Source organism: Tachyglossus aculeatus, chromosome 21 (assembly GCF_015852505.1).
Source record: "Tachyglossus aculeatus isolate mTacAcu1 chromosome 21, mTacAcu1.pri, whole genome shotgun sequence".
Lineage (NCBI taxonomy): Eukaryota > Metazoa > Chordata > Mammalia > Monotremata > Tachyglossidae > Tachyglossus > Tachyglossus aculeatus.
This window is the reverse complement of record NC_052086.1, coordinates 45,593,595-45,614,414: the sequence shown is the minus strand read 5'-3', so window position 1 is coordinate 45,614,414 and position 20,820 is coordinate 45,593,595. Positions and strand designations below refer to the sequence as shown.

At 55.6% G+C, this 20,820-nt stretch overlaps 2 protein-coding genes across 2 annotated transcripts in view; both read left to right on the top strand.

Moving 5' to 3' along the window:
- LOC119942282 overlaps positions 1-11,047 on the top strand; it is a 23,755-nt gene extending 12,708 nt beyond the window's left edge. The window contains exons 2-5 of the mRNA XM_038762983.1: positions 8,120-8,277; positions 9,127-9,254; positions 9,529-9,778; positions 10,643-11,047. Coding sequence (XP_038618911.1) covers positions 9,160-9,254; positions 9,529-9,778; positions 10,643-10,918 — 621 coding nt within the window. The 5' untranslated portion in view covers positions 8,120-8,277; positions 9,127-9,159 and the 3' untranslated portion in view covers positions 10,919-11,047. The remainder of the gene's footprint in view (positions 1-8,119; positions 8,278-9,126; positions 9,255-9,528; positions 9,779-10,642) is intronic.
- LOC119942108 (hexosaminidase D-like) lies at positions 10,969-20,820 on the top strand (the record flags this gene model as incomplete). Its single annotated transcript, XM_038762762.1, has 10 exons — positions 10,969-11,199; positions 11,410-11,574; positions 11,763-11,946; positions 12,703-12,774; positions 13,062-13,266; positions 16,475-16,557; positions 17,388-17,466; positions 17,772-17,873; positions 18,822-18,911; positions 20,100-20,820. Coding segments are annotated over 10 exons (1,395 nt in total), but the record flags the coding sequence as incomplete, so codon positions are not given.

Sequence of the window (20,820 nt, the reverse complement as noted above, 5' to 3'; positions counted from 1 at the left end):
GGGGAGGCTGCGGGGTAAAGGGAAGGGGGGAGAGAAGATGGGGAAGATGAGTGGGGAGGGAAGATGGGATATGGGAGATTCATTCATTCAATCGTATTTATTGAGCGCTTACTGCGTGCAGAGCACTGTACTAAGCGCTTGGGAAGTACAAGTGGGCAACGTATAGAGACGGTCCCTACCCAACAGCGGGCTCACAGTCTAGAAGATGATGAGGGAGGAAAGATGGGGAGAGGTGGAGGGACGATGGGGGAGGGGAAGGGGGGAGAAGATGGAGAAGATGAATAGGGGAAGGAAGATGGGGGAGGCTGCGGGGGAAGGGAAAGAGGGGAGAGAAGATGGGGAAGATGAATGGGGGAGGGAAGATGGGGAAGAGGGGAAGGAAGATGGGGGAGGCCGTGGGGGAAAGGGAAGGGGGAGAGAAGATGGGGAAGATGAATGGGGAGGGAAGATGGGGGGGGGATATGGGAGATGATGAGGGAGGGAAGATGGGGAGAGGTGGAGGGACGATGGGGGAGGGGAAGGAGGAAAGAGAAGATGAATGGGGAAGGAAGATGGGGGAGGCTGCGGGGGAAGGGGGAAGAGAAGATGGGGAAGATGAATGGGGCAGGGAAGATGGGGAAGAGGGGAAGGAAGATGGGGAAGAGGGGAAGGAAGATGGGGGAGGCCGCGGGGGAAGGGGATGGGGGAGAGAAGATGGGGGCGATATAGGAGATGATGAGGGAGGGAGGATGGGGAGAGGTGGAGGGACGATGGGGGAGGGGAAGGGGGAAAGAGAAGATGGAAAAGATGAACAGGGGAAGGAAGATGGGGGGAAGGGAGGAGAGAAGATGGGGAAGATGAATGGGGGAGGGAAGATGGGGAAGAGGGGAAGGAAGATGGGGGAGGCCGCGGGGGAAAGGGAAGGGGGAGAGAAGAAGGGGAAGATGAGTGGGGAGGGAAGACGGGGGGGATATAGGAGATGATGAGGAAGGGAGGATGGGGAGAGGTGGAGGGACGATGGGGAAGGGGGAAGGAGAAGATGAATAGGGGAAGGAGAAGATGAGTGGGGAAGGAAGATGGGGGAGGCTGCGGGGGAAGGGGGGAGAGGAGATGGGGAAGAGGGGAAGGAAGATGGGGGAGGCCGCGGGGGAAAGGGAAGGGGGAGAGAAGGTGGGGAAGATGAATGGGGGGGGGAAGATGACGGGGGAGGGGAAAAGGGGAGGGAAGATGGGGAGGCTACGGGGGAAGATGAATCGGGGAGGGACGATGCGGGGAGGGGGGGGCGGCGGGTGACCCCAAACCGCTGCTGCTGCTTCCAGCCGGGGCCTGGTGGGGGGCCAGGGGTCAACGGCGACCCCCCAATCCATCCCCCAAACCCCCAATCCCGCAGGCCCGGAGGGCGGGACAGAGGGAGGGGGCGGTGCTGCCCCTCCCTCCCTCCCTCCCTCCTCCGGCCAAGGCCAGGGCCAAACACCACCAGCCTTGGAGGCCGGACCCGGGGGGCCGGAGGCCGGACAGGAGGACGGCCAGGAGGCCGGACAGACGGACAGAGGTGCGTGTCCCCGGAGGAGGGCCGGGCCGGGCCTGGTGGGGCCCTTTGAGGGCAGGGAGGGCCCGGGCCCAGGGCTCCCCGGGGAGGAGAGGGGGCACCGCCGATACCCCCCCTCCCATTCAGCCACTCCTTCCTGCCTTCAATCGTATACATTGGGCGCTTACTGTGTGCACAGCACTGCGCTAAACGCTTGGGAAGCCCAGGCCGGCAACGGGTAGAGACGGACCCTCCCCAACGACGGGCCCGCAGGCTAGAAGGGGGAGGCGGACAACAACAAAACAGAACATGGAGACGGGTGTCAAAACCGGCGGAATAAATAGAATTATATAGCTCTGTGCACATCACTAGTAAATGATGGCATTTAATAAGCGCTTACTATGTGCAAAGCACTGTTCTAAGCGCTGGGGAGGTTACAAGGTGATTAGGTTGTCCCACGGGGGGGCTCACAGTCCTCCCCCTCCTCCCCCTCTCCATCCCCCCCCGCCTTACCTCCTTCCCTTCCCCACAGCACCTGTATATATGTATACATGTTTGTACGGATTTATTACTCTATTTATTTTACTTGTAGATATTTATTCTATTTATTTAATTAATATGTTTTGTTTTGTTGTCTGTCTCCCCCTTCTAGACTGTGAGCCCGCTGTTGGGTAGGGGTCGTCTCTATATGTTGCTTAATACAGTGCTCTGCACACAGTAAGCGCTCAATAAATACGATTGAATGAATGAATGAATCCCCATTTTACAGATGAGGGGACAGGCACAGAGAAGTGAAGTGACTTGCCCAAAGTCACACAGCTGACAATTGGCCGAGCCGGGATTCGAACCCCTGACCCCTGACTCCAAAGCCCCTGCCCTTTCCACGGAGCCATGCTGCTTCTCTAATAAAATAGAGTAGTAAATAGGCACAAGTAAGATAAATAGAGTAATAAATCTGTACAAATATATATATATAAATGCTGTGGGGAGGGGAAGGAGGAGAGGAAAAAGGGGGCTCACTCTGGGAAGGCCTCCTGGAGGTGGTGAGCTCTCAGTAGGGCTTTGAAGGGAGGAAGAGAGCTAGCTTGGCAGATGGGTGGAGGGAGGGCATTGTTGCCAACTTGTGCTTCCCAAGCGCTTAGTACAGTGCTCTGCACACAGTAAGCGCTCAATAAATACAATTGATTGATTGATTCAGAATCAGCAGCCACCCCCTCCCTCTGACAGGGGGCACCCCCTGACCTCACCACCCCCGTCAGCCTCCTCTTCCCCCCCTCCCCGTGCTTTTATTCATTCAATTCATTCAATCGTATTTATTGAGCACTTACTGTGTGCAGAGCACTGGACTAAGCGCTTGGGAAGTACAAGTCGGCAACAGATAGAGGCGGTCCCTACCCAACAACGGGTTCACAGTCTAGAATGGGGAGACAGACAACAAAACATGTGGTCAGGTGTCAAGTCATCAGAATAAACAGACAACGAAACAAAACATGTAGACAGGTGTCAAAACCGCCAGAATAAATAGAATTACAGCTACATGCACGGCATTAACAAAATAAATAGAATTACAGCTATATGCACATCATTAACAATGATGTTAAAAATACGATTGATTAACAAAATAAATAGAGTAGTAAAAACGTAGGGCCTGGGGCGGACCCCTGCTTTAGCGAATGGGGTGGAGAGGGGGCCGGGATCTCAGTTCCCAGTTGGTAGAGACCCCATGGTGGGAAATCAATCAATGATTGATTGATTGATAAATGACCCCCCTCTCCCAAGCCCACTCACCCTTCCCCCGCCGGCCTGAGCTGGGGATGAGGCCCCTGGGTTGGGGCGAAGGTGACCTCTCTCTTCCTGCCTGCAGAATCAATCAATAAAAATAATAATGGTATTTGTTAAGCGCTTACTATGTGCCACGCACTGTTCTAAGCATTGGGGTAGATACAGGGTGATCAGGTTGGCCCACGTGGGGCTCACAGTCTTAATCCCCATTTTACAGATGAGGTCACTGAGGTACAGTGGCTCGGCCAAAATCACACGGCAGACAACTGGCGGAGCCGGGATTAGAACCCATGACCTCTGACTCCCGAACGCAGGCTCTTTCCACTGAGCCATGCTGCTTCAATCAGTGGTATTTATTGAGCGTTTACTGTGTGCAGAGCACTGTGCTAAGTGCTTGGGAGAGGACAGTACAGTAGATTTGGAAGACTCGATCCCTGCCCACAAGGATCTAGAGGGGAAGATAGACGTGAAAATAAATTACCGTTAAGGAACGTTGCAGAGTATAAGGAGATGAGCACAAGGGTTGTAGGGGCTGAGGGTTGGTTGACTTTAATAGTAATAATTAATAATTATAGTACCTGTAAGCACTTACTATGTGCTAAGCGCTGTTCTAGGTTCTGGGGCACTTAAGGGGTGTCTTAGTGGAAAGAGCGTGGGCTTGGGAGTCAGAGGGACCTGGGTTCTAATCCCAATCAATCAATCAATCAATCAATCGTATTTATTGAGTGCTTACTGTGTGCAGAGCACTGTACTAAACGCTTGGGAAGTACAAGTTGGCAACATATAGAGACAGTCCCTACCCAACAGTGGGCTCACAGTCCCAACTCCACCACTTATCTGCTGTGTGACCTTGGGCAAGTCACTTAACTTCTCTGTGCCTCAGTTACCTCATCTGTAAAACGGGGGTTAAAAGTGCGAGCCCCATGTGGGTAACCCTGTATCTACCCCAGTGTTTGGCACATAGTAAGTGCTTATCAAATGCCATCATCATTATTATTATTAAGGGGTGCAGATTTCATCCTCTAGACTGTAAGCTCGTGGTGGGTAGGGAATGTGTGTGTTTATTGTTATATTGTATTCTCCCAAGCGCTTAGTAAGATGCTCTAAACACAGTAAGCTCTCAATATATATGATTGATAATGAATAATAATAATGGCATTTGTTAAGCGCTTACAATGTTTAAAGCACTGGGGAGGTTACAAGGTGATCAGGTTGTCCCACAGGGGGGCTCACAGCCTTCATCCCCATTTTACAGATGAGGTAACTGAGGCACAGAGAAGTTAAGTGACTCACCCAAAGTCACACAGCTGACAATTGGCAGAGCTGGGATTCGAACCCATGACCTCTGACTCCAAAGCCCGTGTTCTTTCCACTGAGCCACGCTGCTTCTCAATAAATACTGTTGGCTGACTAGATAATAATAATAATGGTATTTGTTAAGCGCTTACTATGTGCCAAGCACTGTTCTAAGCTCTGGGGTAGATACAAGATTATCAGGTTGTCCCACGTAGATGCCAAGCACTGTGCTTAGTGCTGGGGCTAAGACTGAAAATCCAATCAGACACAGGCTAACAGTCTGAGAGGGAGGGAGAGCAGGGATCTTAGCCCCATTTTAGAGAGGAGGAAACTGAGGCCTGGAGAGTTTCCGTGATTGGCCCCAGGTAACCCGGCACGTTGGGGACTGGGGGCAGTGAGGAGGGGGGTGCAGAACTGAGACTAGAACTCCCGACTCTCATCCCCGGGCTCTTGACACACTGCTTGGAGACCCTCGAAGGAGAATAATAATAACAATAATGGCATTTATTAAGCGCTTACTATGTGCAAAGCACTGTTCTAAGTCAAGAAGCCCTCCAGGAGACCACCTCCTTCCTTGCTGGCTGGTTTTTCTTTGCCTCTTCTTGACTCATTCAATCGTATTTATTGAGCGCTTACTGTGTGCAGAGCACTGTACTAACACTTGATCTGGGGGAAGAACTGGGTGGGCTGGAAAAGCTTCATTATCATCATATCATTCGTATTTATTGAGCGCTTACTGTGTGCAGAGCACTGTACTAAGCGCTTGGGAAGTACAAGTTGGCAACATAAGCTTCGTTCTTGACTGTAAGCTCCTTGCAGCGTGGTTCAGTGGAAAGAACACGGGCTTAGGAGTCAGAGGTCATGAGTTCAAATCCCGGCTCAGCCACTTGTCAGCTGTGTGACTTTGGGCAAGTCACTTCACTTCTCTGGGCCTCAGTTACCTCATCTGTAAAATGAGGATTAAGACTGTGAGCCCCATGTGGGACAACCTGATCATCTTGTATCCTCCCCAGCGCTTAGAACAGTGTTTTGCGCATAGTAAGCGCTTAACAAATGCCACCATTATTATTATTATTATTGTGGGCATTCATTCATTCATTTAATCGTATTTATTGAGCGCTTACTGTGTGCAGAGCACTGTACTAAGCGCTTGGGAAGTACAAGTCGGCAACGTATAGAGAGGGTCCCTACTCAACAACGGGCTCACAGTCTAGAAGGGGGAGACGGACAACACAACAAAACATGTAGACGGGTGTCAAAATCGGAAGAACAAATAGAATAATAGCTATATGCACATCATTAACAAAATAAATAGAGTCGTAAATATGTACAAGTAAAATAAATAGAGTAATAAATCAGTACAAATGTATAAGATGCCAATATTATTATACAAGTGCTGTGGGGAGGGGAAGGAGGTAGGGTTGGGGGGGTATGGGGAGGAGGAGAGGAAAAAGGGGACTGAGTCTGGGAAGGCCTCCTGGAGGAGGTGAGCTCTCAGTAGGGCTTTGTAGGGAGGAAGAGAGCTAGTTTGGTGGATGTGCGGAGGGAGGGCAGGGAAAGTGTCTGTTATATTGTTATAGTGTACTCTCCCAAGCGCCTAGTACAATGCTCTGCACACAGTAAGCACTCAATAAATTCATTCAATCGTATTTATTGAGCGCTTACTGTGTGCAGAGCACTGGACTAGGATTGAATGTCTGACGACTGACTGACAGTAGTCAATAGTCAGTAGTCAATTTCTAGACTGTGAGCCCGTTGTTGGGTAGGGACCGTCTATGTACCCAACTTTCATTCATTCAATCAGAGCACTGAACTAAGCGCTTGGGAAGTACAAGTTGGCAACATATTCATTCACTCATTCAATCGTATTTATTGAGCACTAACTGTGTGCAGAGCACTGTACTAAGCGCTTGGGAAGTACAAGTTGGCAACATATAGAGACGGACCCTGCCCAACAGTGGGCTCACAGTCTAGAAGGGGGAGACAGAGAATAAAACAAAACATATTAACGAAATAAAATAAATAGAATAAATATGTACAAATAAAATAAATAAGTAGAGTAATATTGTACTTGTACTTCCCAAGCGCTTAGTACAGTGCTCTGCACACTGTAAGTGCTCAATAAATAAGATTGAATGAATGAATGAATGACTGCATGACTGCTCCCTCCTTCCTCTCCTCCTCCCCCCCTTCTTCCCCCCGCCTTACCTCCTTCCCTTCCCCACAGCACCTGTATATATGTATATATGTTTGTACATATTTATTACTCTATTTATTTATTTATTTTACTTGTACATATCTATTCTATTTATCTATTCTATTTATTTTATTTTGTTAATATGTTTGGTTTTGTTCTCTGTCTCCCCCTTCTAGACTGTGAGCCCACTGTTGGGTAGGGGCCGTCTCTATATGTTGCCAACTTCTACTTCCCAAGCGCTTAGTACAGTGCTCTGCACACAGTAAGCGCTCAATAAATACGATTGAATGAATGAATGAATGAATGCTCCGAGGCCCCTGGGGACACCTGTCGTCTGGTGGCTCCCCCTGGAGGTTGGCTCGGGGACTGCATGTGCCCGGCCCGTGGTGTCGACTGCTGCCCCCTGCTGGAGCAGAGGGTGACCGGCTCCCCCTGGAGGCTGACTCGGGCATTGCATCAATCAATCAATCAATCAATCACTCAAACAATCGTATTTATTGAGCGCTTACTGTGTGCAGAGCACTGTACTAAACGCTTGGGAAGTACAAGTTGGCAGCATATAGAGACAGTCCCTACCCAACAGTGGGTTCACAGTCTGCATGTGCCAGGCCCGTGGTGTTGACTGCTGCCCCCTGCTGGAGCAGAGGGTGACAGGCTCCTCCTGGAGACTTGTGCTTCCCAAGCGCTTAGTACAGTGCTCTGCACACAGTAAGCGCTCAATAAATACGATTGATTGATTGATTGATATATGTTTGTACATATTTATTACTCTATTTTATTTGTACACATTTATTCTAATTATTTTATTTTGTTAATATGTTTTGTTTGGTTCTCTGTCTCCCCCTTCTAGACTGTGAGCCCACTGTTGGGTAGGGACCATCTCTATATGTTGCCAGCTTGTACTTCCCAAGCGCTTAGTACAGTGCTCTGCACACAGTAAGCGCTCAATAAATACGATTGATTGAATGAATGAAAGAATAGGGACTGTCTCTATATGTTGCCAACTTGTACTTCCCAAGCGCTTACTACAGTGCTCTGCACACAGTAAGCGCTCAATAAATACGATTGATTGATTGATTGCGGGTGGGGAGGGTGCTCAGCAATCCCCATCTCCCCCCCCCCACCCCCCTTCTTGCCCCTTTGCCTCTGGGCAGGCCGAGCTCTGCAGTAGCAGCAGCAGGAGCAACAGTCATTTCTGCCAGGCCTCGCTCTGGGCAGGGTTTGGCTCCAGTTGCGGGAGGGCTGGGCCCCCACCCGAGGACAGGTGGTCCGACAGGTTGGCCCATTCCACTCCACTTCCGCTTAGAGCAGGATCCTCCCCGCCTTCACCACTGCAGGACTCCCTCCCCCTTCTACTGCTGCTTCCACTTCCTGTGCCGCCGGGGGCCCCTGCAGATGCCCGGGGCCGGGCGATGAGCAAGGGTGCCGGGGGCTGCTGAAGGAGGACGCTCACCGGGACGGGCTGCTGCATCCAGCATCTTCCTGCCCGGCTCAGGTACTGCCCTGCCCCGGTCCTGGTCCTTCCCTGCTCTGGGTCTTGCCCTGTTCTGGGTCCTGCCCTGCTCAGGTGCTGCCCCACCACTCAGGTACTGCCCCACTCAGGTACTGTCCTGCTCTGGTCCTGCCCCGTTCCGGGTCCTGCCCCGTTCTGGGTCCTGCCCCACTCCGTGTCCTCCCCCGCTCCAGTTCTGCCCCATCCAGTCCTCTCCCCTGAGCTTTCTGGGAACTGGAGGAAGGTGGCAAGGAAAGGGGGACAAAGGTTGGCACTTTTCTGTCAGATTGGAGTTAAGAGTGGGTGAAAGGATCTGGCCCCATGCCCGGCCTGCAGTTAATGTTACCCCCAGCACAATGCCTCTGGGCCCTGCCCCTCTCTTCCTGGTGCCTTCAGTTCCTGTCTACTCTCCCCCTTGTGCCCATGGGGCCTATTCTTTCTCTCCCACTTCCCCTGGGTCCTGCCTCTTTCCCCCGGGTGCCCAGGCCACTGTTTCTCTCCCCCAGTTGTTTCCAGCAGTACCTCTGCCCCTCCAAAGCCTGTGTCCAGGCCCCAGGTATTGCTCTTCCCTGTGGATTAGCCCAGCCCCTGGGGGTTGTCCAAACCACCGCGCCCCTGGGAGCAGGACCACTAAGCCACCCAGGAGGGGAGCAGGGGGCCGGGCAGGGGGAGGGAGGGGCGCCTCCAGGGAGAGAGACCGCCTTTCCCTGCCCTCTCCAACCTCCCAGCCAGAGTAGGGGCAGGGAGGAGTGCCTGCTCTGGGTTTTGGGAAATGGGAAAATGGGGAACTGACCCTGGGGAGGGTCCCTGGATCAGGAGGCTTGGGAACGGAGCTCTCGGACCCCTCGACAGACCCCACCACCCCGCGCCCTCCCCAGCCCCGAGATGGCCTTTCAGAGGAACCAGAAGCTGAATCTGCTGAGGCTGGCCGTGTTGCTCATCGTGGCCCTGGCAGGGGTCAAGTTCCTCTTCCGAGACAGGTGGGTGGGGGGGAGGTGGGTTCCAGGGATGGGGGAACAGGGAAAGCAGGGGACAGGCGCATGGGGAAGCTCTGAGCAGGACCCAAGCCTGGGTCAGCCCCTTCCCCCAAGACGCCAGTCCTGTCTCTCCGGCCCAGGCCTGTGGCAGTCTGCCCTTCGGTTCCCGCTCTTCCTGCTGCCCATCGGCCCTGCTGGGGGCTGGGACGCTCACCTGGCCATGGGGGATGGAGAGGTGCCCCGGCCCTCTCCCTGAAGCCAGCCCTTGTGCCCCCAGCCTCACCCTGGAGCTGCACAGACACACAGGCCAAGGTGGCGGGTTCTGGGGGCGGGCCAGGGGCTCCCACGAGGAGCCGAGGGCCCAGGGGCCACCTGGAGCCCCACCCGCCGCCCAGCGCACCGAGCCACGGCCGGAGCCGCCTCAGCGCCCACAGCGCCCGCAGAACCCAGTGTCGAGCGGGGCAGAGAACAGGCTGGTCCATCTGGACCTGAAGGGGGCCGCCCCCAAGATCTCCTACCTGGAGCAGGTGAGGGGCCGGCCGGGAGAGCCCACCGCCTGGGCGCTGGACCCTTGCATGAGGCGGGGGCTGGCTGGCCGGGGCAGGATGACCCCAGCCTTGGTGGGGGGGGTGGAGTGGGAATAACCCAGAGCCCCCTCTTCCAGTAATCCCTGCTCCCTCCCACCCCCGGGAGCCTGGACCTTTCCTCCAAGAGGATTTAGGTTGGTGGGGGTCAGAACCAGTGGCTCCACTGGCCTCTTTTAGGCCTGAGCCCAGCAGAGAAGGAACCAGATTGAAATGTAGCAATCAATTAGTGGTATTTATTAGGCACCTACTGCGTGCAGAACACTGTTCTAAGCGCTTGAGCTTGGACACTTGGAAGAACTGCCCCATAGTCGAGCGAGAGAGGCAAGGGGGAGTCTCTGGGAATGTACGAGAGCAGATGTAGCCGTGCCTGTGGGGGTATATCAGCCTTGCAGCAGGGAGCATTTAGTGCCAAGAGCAGCCCCGAGGGGCAAGTCAAAGCTGGGGTGGGTGGAGGGGCCAGGACGGGTCTCGATTGGTGTGGAGGGTCATCAGGGAAGGTTTCCTGGAGGAGGTAACGGCAGTGACCTGTGTGGCAGAAGCAGGAAGGGAGGGGGCTCGGAGATAGGGAGGCTGTTCTAGGTCCACTGTAGATGGAGGGAAGGGGATGAGGGAAGCCCTGGAGGCGAGGGGAGGGGTTGGAGGGTGTCTCTGGGGGCAAGGGGGGGTGGTTCCTGGGGGTGGGGGGCCCGCGAGTGGGGGTATTGGGTGGGGGTGTGGAAGCTCCTGAGTGGAACTAAGGTTTCAGGGGGGTCAGCATCCCCTCTGCCTTCTCCCGCTTACCCTCCTCCCTCCCCCAACCCCCAGCTTTTCCCACTGCTGTCCCAGCTGGGGGCAACCGGGGTGCTGGTGGAGTATGAAGACATGTTCCCCTTCCAAGGGGACTTGGGAATTCTCCGCTCCCCCTACGCCTACAGGTCAGCGGGCTGGGGCCGGAGGGAGGCCTGGGGTTGCCCCTCCCCCTGGGACTCTTGGGCTACAGACAGAGGAAGCCTGGGAGTCCAGTGCCCCCTGGGCTCCTTCTGCAAGGTGGGGCTTTCTCCTGCCGAGGGGAGGTTGGGGAGGAAGGAGAGGCAAGAGTAACCTTGGTGATGGGATGTGCTTAGTGGCCATCGGGTGCAGTGTACTGAGTGCTCGGGAGATACCACATAAGCAGGGGACCCGTTCCCGGCTCTTCAGGAGCTTGTCCAGAGAGAGAGGGGGATAGGTCTCCTGCAGGGCTGGCTGGGTGGCGTGGGGGGTCCTCACTGGGCTCTGGGGGGTCCGTGAGCCACAGCGAGGATGACGTCGAGAAGCTGCAGCAGCTCGCCGCGCGGAACAAGCTGGCCGTCATTCCCTTGGTGCAGACCTTTGGCCATGTAGAGGTACGGCCGCCTGCCTCAATCAACCTGTCAGTCAACCCGTCAGTCAGCCATCACTGATATTTACTGAATGCCGAGTGCCACTCCCCACTGCTCGGTGCCCTTCCCGGGACTCCCACCCCCGGGTTGTTCCAGAAGGGAAGGGAAGGGGAGTGTTCGGACCCGGGCCCCCTGGTCCCGTCCTCCAGCCCGTTGGTCACCCCCACCCCGCAGTTCATCCTGAAGCACGAGCGGTTCCAGCACCTGCGCGAGGTAGCGCGTTACCCCAACAGCCTGAACCCGCACGCGCCGGGCACGTGGACCTTGCTGCGGGCGCTGCTCACCCAGGTCATGGACCGGCACCGCCAGGCCCACTGGCTACATATCGGTGCCGATGAGGTCAGCCCCCTGCCCCCGACCTGCCTTGCCGTCAATGGGATTTATTGAAAGCTTACTGCGTGCAGAGCACCGGACTGAGCATTTGGGAGGGTACACCATAACGGAGTTGGGGATGGGGCTGAGGTCACGGCTGGGAGTGTTGACCTTTGGCCCCTGACCTGGGCCCCGCCCACCCCCCCCATCTTCAGGTTTTCCACCTGGGGGAGGGTGTGGACTCGAAGACGTGGCTGGGCCACCATGGCAGGGATGTGGACCACATGTACCTGGGTCACATCCGCGAGGTCGTGACCTTCCTGACCGGCCGGTACCCGGGCCTGCGGTTGCTGCTCTGGGATGATATGCTGCGCAAGATCCCCGCCCAAGCCATCCGAGGCAGGCGAGGCCGGGGCGGGGAGGGGGCGGGTGAGGAGGGGCTGGGGGCCTGAGGTCGGGGCCAGTTGGGAGGGCTGGTGGTGTGGCCTTGCCAGGAGTGTGGTGGAGGTGGGGGGGCAAATCAAGGGGAACTTTCCCCTTCTTCCCTCTCCTCCTCCTTCTCCCCATCCTCCCCTCCCCTCCCTTCCCCCTCTTCTCCCCGGGTTCATGCACATCCAGCTCAGGTTCTGTGCTCCTCCCCAAGGTCTGTGTCATTTCCCTCCACCCCCCACCTCCTGGGTTCTGTGCTCCTCCCTCAGTTCTGTGTTCCCCACCCCACCTTCCTGGGTTCCTTGCCCCTTCCCAGGTCTGTGTCCCCCCCTTTCATTCATTCATTCACTTGTATTGAGCGCTTACTGTGTGCAGAGCACTATACTAAGCGCTTGGAAGGTACAAGTCGGCACCATATAGAGACTGTCCCCACCTAACAGTGGGCTCACAGTCTAGAAGGGGGAGACAGACAACAAAACAAAACATGTAGACAGGTGTCAGAATCGTCAGAACAAATAGAATTATAGACATATGCACATCATTAACAAAATAAAACACCCCTTCTGGGTTCTTTGTTCCTCCCCAGGTTCTGTGCCCCTGTACCTCACTCTCCCGAGTTCTGTGCCCCTCCCCAGGTTCTGTGCCCCCCACCCCTGCCCTTCCATATTCGGTGCTCCCGCCTCTTGGATTCTGTCCCCACTGACCCAGAGGCCCTGTTGGTTTCAGAATCTGGGATCACCCAACATGCAGCCCCTGTGCTCTGGTTCTATACCCCGGACTTGGACACGGAGCAGATAGGTACAGGACGGTGCAGAGGCCTGCTGGGCTGCGGGTGGGGCTGGGGCAGGGCAGGCTGAGGACCCAGGATAGGGAAGGCAGGCAGGGCTTGTTGGGCCTGGGTCTACGGGCCTGGGGGAAGGGGGTCAGGGCCCAAGCTGGGAGAGTGGCAACCCTGAGAGGGGCTTGAGCTTCCCCGCTGACTGGAGAGGGTGAGGGTGTTGGCAGAGATGGGCTGGGTGGCAAGGGTCCGGCCCCTTCCCCGCCCTGGCCCTGGTGCCCGGTCTCCGATCTTCGGTCTTCCCCAGGGAAGATCATCACCAAGTACGCGGAGAGCGGCTTCAGCGCGGTGTGGTTTGCCAGTGCATTCAAGGGCACCACGGGCCCTGCGCAGATCTGGACTCCTCTCAGTCACCACCTCAAGAACCACCTGAGCTGGCTGAAAGTCATTCAGGCTATGGCCAAGTTCCCAACCATCCAGTACCAGGGCATTGTGCTGACTGGTTGGCAGAGGTGACCAGGGTGGGAGCGGGGGCTGGGGGTAGAGGGGAACGGGCTGGGGCACTGGGCAAGAGGGGCAGGGGCTGGGAGCAGTGGGGGAAATGGGCATGTAGAAGGGCAGGGATCATGTCTACCAATTCTAGAGTACTATAAGCAATCAATCAACGGTATTTATTGAGCTCTTGGTGTGTGTAAAGTGCTATATTAAGCACCTGGGAGAGTTCAGTACATAATGATGGCATTTGTTAAGCGCTTACTATGTGCAAAGCACTGTTCTAAGCTCTGGATGGGGAGACATTTAAAAACACTACAGATGTAAGTGCTGTGGGGCTGAGGGTAGAGTGACTGTCAAGGGCTTCACGGACACAGCTCCAATTGCACAGTCGTTGTAGAGTACTTCCCAAGTGCTTAGTACAGTGCTCTGCACACAGTAAGTGCTCAATAAATACGATTGAATGAATGAAAGAAAAGGGAGAAGGACTGGGGTAGATGAGGGTTTAGTTACAGAAGGCCTCTTGGAGGAGATGGGATTTTAGTAAGGCTTTGAAGGTGGGGAGAGTTAGTGGTCTGTCGGCTATGAAGGAGGAGGATGTTCCAGGAAAGAGTCAGGACGTGGACAAAGGGTCGACAGTGAGATAGATGTGATCAAAGTATAGTGAGAAGGTTAATATTAGAGAAGTGAAGTGTGCAGACAGGATTGTAGTAGGAGAGTAGGAGTTAAGGTAGGAGAGGGCTAGTTGTTGAGTGCTTTAAAGTCGATGGTTAAGTTTCTGCTTGATGTGGAGATGGATGGGCAACCACTGGTGGTTCTCGAGGAATGTGAAGACATGGTTTGAGCTTTTTTTTTTAGAAAAGTGATCTGGGAAGCTGAGTGAAATATGAGCTGGAGTGGGGAGAGACTGGAGTCAGGGAGATCAGCAAGGAGGCTGCACCAATTATCAGCTGTGTGACTTTGGGCAAGTCACTTAACTTCTCTGGACCTCAGTTACCTCATCTGTCAAATGGGGATTAAGACTGAGCCCCCTGTGGGACAACCTGATCACCTTGTAACCTCCCCAGTGCTTAGAACAAACAGTGTTTTGCACATAGCAAGCACTTAATAAATGCCATCATTATTATGATCATGTTTGAAAGCCACAGGGAAGAAGCCATTGGAAAGTGAAAGGTAGCCCGGGAGGGAGAGAAGGGATAAGTGTTTTGACAAGGTGCGAGGTGCAGATGGAAGAATAGATTTTGAGAAGCAGTGGGAAATCTCTTGAGCTACTGCTGGGAAAAATGGGAGAGTCGAAGAGAGGGTCGGAAAAGCAAGGGACTGGAGAAGATCAGGGGAGACTTTAGGGAGATCGTGCCTGATGGTTTGTTTTGTCAAAAAAAATTTGTGACCGGATCATTAGGGGCAAGAGATGGTGGGGTGGAGGGACAGGGGTTTGAGGAGGGAGTTAAGTTTCCGAAACAGATGGTGTGGGCAGTGGGCATTAGTCAATAAGGACGGGGAAATAATGTTGCCAGGTGTGCAAGTGGGCAGGGTTAAAGCAGGTGAGGATGTTTGAGATGGGCGAGGTCGGCCTGGTGTCTGGATTTCCGCCAGGAGCATTCAGTTATTCCATCATATTTATTGAGCACTTACTGTGTACAGAGCACTGTACTAAGTGCTTGTGAGAGTACAATACAACAATAAACAGACACATTCCTTCCCATAACGAGCGTACAGTCTAAAGGGGTGGGGAGACAGACATTAAATAAATTACAGATACGTACATAAGTGCTGTGGGGCTGGGAGGGGGGATGAACAAAGGGAGAAAGGGTGACACAGAAGGGAGTGGGAGAAGAGGAAAGGGGGGCTTAGTCAGGGAAGACCTCTTGGAGATGTGCCTGCAATAAGGCTTCGAAGCAGGGGGAGAGTAATTGTCAGATTTGAGGAGGAAGGGCATCCGAAGCTCGAGCCAAGGAAGTGGACTGTAAAGGTGATCCAGGACTGTGGGTTAGTCGCACAAGATTGGCAGAGGGACAGGGGAATGAGGTAGTTGAATTCAGTGGAGAGCAGTGTTCAGTGTTAAGCACAGTCTTAATTTGTGCATCAAGATAAGGTAATTTAGGTGTGGAGGCCAGATGGGGTTTGATGACTGTAGAAAATTGAAGGGAGACAATAGATTGGAGATTTCTGAAGGGGAGCAGGACTGATTTGTGGGGAGGGGGTATATGGGAGAGAAGGCAGGTAAGGAGGTGTGGTCGGATAGAGGGATTTCAGAGTTGGAGAGGGTAGAGGTTGTACAGTCACTAGAAATGATATCTAGCGCTTGTTAAAGTTGATGAGTGGGCGAGGTGGGGTGGAGCAGGAGGTCAGTAGAGTTGAGGTGTGATAGAAAGTGGATAGTAGAAGGGTAATCAAGAACACCCGCATAGATATTGCAGCTCCCAAGGAACAGTGTAGGGATGGTGAAAGACAGAAAGAATGTGAGAAAGGGATCAAAATGGTTCAGAAAGTTGGAAGTGGGGTCTGGGGAGCTGTAGATCATGACTAGTAAGTGGTGTGGGTGGTAGAGAAGCAGCGTGGCTTAGTGGAAAGAGCCCGGGCTTGGGAGTCAGAGGTCATGCATTCTAATCCCGGCTCCATCTCTGGGCCTCAGTTCCCTCATCTGTAAAACGGGGATTAAGACTGTGAGCCCCACGTGGGGCAACCTGATTACCTTGTATTCCCCCCCACTCAGCGCTTAGAACAGTGCTTGGCACATTGCGCTTAACAAATGCCATCATTAATTAATTAGAGGTGGATAATACAGGCTCTTGGAGGAAGGAGAAGAGTGGGATGGTGCAAGAAAGAAGCCAAGTCCTCCCCCTCTCCCAGTGAGTCTTGGGGAGTGGGAGAAAATGAGCCCCTCCTGACCACGGAGGTGTGGCAGGGAAGACAGTGTCATCTGGAGTGAGCCAGGTTTCGGTAATGGCACAGATTGGGTCACCAAGCACTTATCACAGTGCTCTGCACACAGTGAGCCATCAATAAATACCACTGGTTGATTGATTAGTAATAGTAATGGTATTTATTGAGCACTTGTGTGCAAAAGACTCTATATTGAGCGCTGGGAAAGAAGGATCCAGAGGAAATGTAGACAAGGGCCCTGGCCCCCAAGGGGCTCACTGTCGAAGATGAGGGGGTTGGCAACAGAAAAATAAGGAAAGAAGAAATGCCCCTGCTAAGTCTGCCTGGACCTCTGGCCTCTAGGTATGACCACTTCTCGGTGCTGTGTGAGCTGCTGCCTGTGGGCATCCCCTCCCTGGCCCTCTGCCTGCAGACCCTGGTCAATGGTGAGCATCTTAGCCCCTGCGCTTCCCCTTCTTCGCCTCTCCCCTTCCCCTCCTCCCCTCCTTCCTCTCTCCCTCCTCTCCTCCCCTCTTTCCCTCTCCCCCTCCTCTCCTCCCCTCCCCTCTCCACTTCCCTTCCTTCCTTCCTCCCCTTCCCCTCTCCACCCTTTCCCCTTCTTCCCCTCCTTCCCCTCTCCCCGTCCTCCATCTCCCCTCCTTCCCCTCTCTCCCTCTCCCCGCCTCCCCACCCTCCAAGCCTCCTGCGGGCCAGCGGGAGTGGACACAGCGCCCAACAGCCAGCTCTAGGGCCTCGACCCTGTCCGGCCTTCAGCAGCGTGAGAAGCTGCATGGCTCAGCAGCAGGAGTCCGGGCTTGGGAGTCAGAAGTCATGGGTTCTAATCCCGGCTCCGCCACATGTCTGCCGTGTGACCCTGGGCAAGTCAGCATCTCTGAGCCTCAGTTACCTCATCTGTAAAATGGGGATGAAGACTGTGAGCCCCACGTGGGACAACCTGATCACCTTGTATACCCTCAGCGGTTAGAACAGTGTTTCGCACATAGTAAGCGCTTAACAAATGCCATCGTTATTATTATTATTATTATTATTATTATTATTATTATTATTATTATTATTATTATTATTATCATTATCATTCAGCCTAGTCGGGGCTGGTCGGTGGGGGCATTGCCCCTGCGCACACATACTGAGGGCAGCTGGGAGTTGTAGTTTTCTGCCCGTCCTCCAGCCTGCTGTGGATCCGCAAACTGGCCCCGGCTCGGGGCGGCTGCCATAGAAACGGGTTCTGCTACCTCACCGTCTTCCTTTCCCCCAGGGGGTTTCACAGACATAACCAAGAAAAGGATTCTGGAGCTGCTGGGATTTCAGAACATCCACCTGGAACAGAGCACCTGGTGAGAGGAGCCCCGTCCCTCCTTCTCCCCTTCCCCCCTCGGGTCCGGCCTCTCCCCCTTATCACTCTTCCCTGACTGCCCTCTTCCCCTTCCCAAGATGGGCCTGTCCCCTTCGATCCCTCCCCCAGCCCTGACTGCTCCATTTTCCCCCAACCTTATCCCTCCTCTCCACTCCTCCAGACCCGGACCGTCACCTCCCTAGCCCCTCCAGACCCGGACTGTCCCCTCCCCAGTCCCTCTCCTTTTGGCCTGATCCTCCCCTCCTCTTCCCTCCACTTCCCTCTGCTCCACTGCCATCTGTGCAGCGAGGGCACCGGCTCCTTCCCCGGCTCGGAAATCTACCACATGGTGGAACAGGTGAACGTGCAGCTGAAGGAGAAAGTCCTCAAGGTCCTGGAGGAGGAGAGGTAGGGACCCGCCACCCCTTCTCCCCCGGCCTAGCCCCTCCCTCCCAAGCTGCCCCCTCCTCTCCCACCAAGCCCCCTGCCCTCCTTCCCTCTCCCCATCAAACCGCCCCCTGCCCTTCCTCCCAGCGCGTTCAGGGAATCTGGAAAAACCAGGCAGTGGGCCCGCTGTCTGGTTTCTCTCTCTGGCTCCGAACCCCCCTTCGCCATCCCCTCCCATCGGCCTCCTCAGCGCCTGCTCTGAGCCAGGAGCGAGTTAGAGACAGGGGAACTGGGCGCGGGAAATTGATTTGAGGCTGGGGGTGTTCTCATGAGTAGCAGTGTGGCTCAGTGGAAAGAGCACGGGCTTTGGAGTCAGAGGTCACGGGTTCAAGTCCCAGCTCCGGCAACTGTCATCTGTGTGACTTTGGGCAAGTCACTTCACTTCTCCGGGCCTCAGTGACCTCATCTGGAAAATGGGGATTAAAACTGTGAGCCCCCCGTGGGGCAACCTGATTACCTTGTAGCCTCCCCAGCGCTTAGAACAGTGCTTTGCCCCTCCTTCCTCTCCCCCTCCCTCCATCCCCCCGCCTTACCTCCTTCCCCTCCCCACAACACATGTATATATGTTTGTACATATTTTTTACTCTATTTTATTTGTACATATTCATTCTATTTATTTTATTTTGTTAATATGTTTTGTTTTGTTGTCTGTCTCCCCCTTCTAGACTGTGAGCCCGCTGTTAGGTAGGGACCGTCTCTGGATGTTAGTCTCTGCTCTTAGTCCCGCGCTCTGCACACAGTAAGCGCTCAATAAATACGAACGAATAGTGAGCGCTTAACAAATACCATTTTCATTGTTATTAATTTCATTTTCATTGTTATTAAGCGCTTAGTACAGTGCTCTGCACATAGTAAGCGCTCAATAAATACGATTGGTGATTAATGCGACTCCCGTCTCTGGCCCTCCAGTGCCATCAAGGGCTGGTTCAGTCGCTACCACCGCAGGCACCGCTTTGGCAACCCCCGAAACCTGGACAGCTTTGGCAGCAAACTGATCAAGTGAGGAGAGGGAGAGGGGCCGGGTTGGTGTGGGCGCCGAGGCCGGGCGCTGTCCGAGGTGGATGCGGGGGCCCGGGCGCTGTCCGAGGTGGGGCGCGGCCGGAGAAGGGCCCGGAGGAGGGTCGGGGGTCTGCGGGGACCAAGGGGAGCTCACCCTGCCACCCCGGACCGGCCCGTCCCGGGGCCGCTCACCAGCGTGGCTTGGTGGAAAGAGCCCGGGTTTGGGAGTCAGAGGCTGTGGGTTCGAATCCCGGCTCTGCCACTTGTCAGCTGGGGGACTTTGGGCAAGTCCCTTCACTTCTCTGGGCCTCAGTTAGGTAACTGAGGAAAAGGGGGATTAAGGCTGTGAGCCCCACCTGGGGCAACCTGATAACTGTGTATCTCCCCCAGTGCCTAGAACAGTGCTTGGCACATAGTAAGCACTTAACAAGTACCACGATCATCATCACCCTTCCTGCCTTTCTCTCTTCCTCCCTCTCGGCCTCCCGCCCCCTCCTCCTGTCCCCTCGTCCTCCCATCCCCCCATCCCTCGTTCTCCTGCCCTCCGCCCCCGTCCCGTCCTCCCATCCCCCCCAACCCCCATCCTCCTGCCTCTCCATCCTCCTGTCGTACCGTCCTCCCTTTATCCCGTCCCCTCGTCCACCCACCCCGCCTTCCTCTTGCCCCCCGTCCTCCTGATCCCCCCTCCCCATCCTCCTGTCCTCCCATCTCCCCGCCCCTCCATCCTCCCGTCCTCCCATCCCCCATCCCCCTTCCACCTGCCCTTCGCCTCCCGTCTCTCCATCCTCTTGTCCTCCCGTCCACCCTCCTGTCCTCCCGCCCCCGTCCTCCTGCCCCTCGCCCCCATCCTCCTGCCCCTCGCCCCCATTCTCCTGACCTCCCGTCCCCCCATCCTCCTGTCCTCCCATCCCCACCCCCACCCTCCTGTCCTCCCATCCTCCCATCCCCCGCCCCCACCCTCCTGTCCTCCCGTCCTCCCGTCCCCCACCCCCGTCCTCCTGTCCTCCCGTCCTCCCATCCCCCCGTCCCCCATCCTCCTGTCCTCCCATCCTCCCGTCCCCCCGCCCCACACCCTCCTGCCCTCCCGCCCCCTCACCCCCCATCCTCCTGTCCTCCCGTCCTCCCGTCCCCCCATCTGCCCCCCGGCCCCGCTTTGTCCGGCCGCCCTTGGCACGGCGGGCGGGCCAGGACCTTGGAGGAGTGGGAGAGCTTCGTGCAGGGCCTGCGGGCGGGGCTGGAGGCCGTGTTCTTCCCGGATGCGGTGGAGGAGTGGCTGGACGAGAACGTCAACGTCCAGCTGGAGCCGCTGCGAGAGCTGGTGCACGACTACCGGGAGGTCATCCAGCTCAACGGACGCCCCAAGACCCGCTAGCCCTCACCCCGGCCGGGCCGGGGGGCGGCCTTGTTGCCAGAGTGGGTCAGGGTCACCGGGCCCGGGCCTTGGACGTTCAGTGTTCACTTCCCAGTTGTCCCCCCGCTGTCCCCCTGGCTCGCCCACCTCCGGAGGCCTCCAGGGAGGATGGGGGTGGGGCCTGGGCAGGGGCGGGGTCTCCCGAGCTCTCCTCCAGCCCCTCACCCCGACCCCTTAGGTTCTCAGCCCCTCTTCCTATCTGCACTGAAGCCCCTCCTCCTGGGGCGGGGCAGACCCGAGGGTCCTGGGCCCCCCAGACTGAGCCAGGCCCCCCGGGACGGGGGGCGGGAGCAAGGGAGAGGGGGCGCCCCCCATTCGGCGTTGAGAGGTGGGGGGAGGGTTGAATAAACGTTCAGGAGAAGCGGACCCCCAGGGCCAGGTAGGATGCGGGCCCGGCGGGCGTGGGCCTGGGGTGGGAGGGGATACAGTTTGTTTTCTAGTTGTTAAAATGCTGGTGTGAGCCCGACATCCGGAATTAAAACGTATTTTCCTACGTTG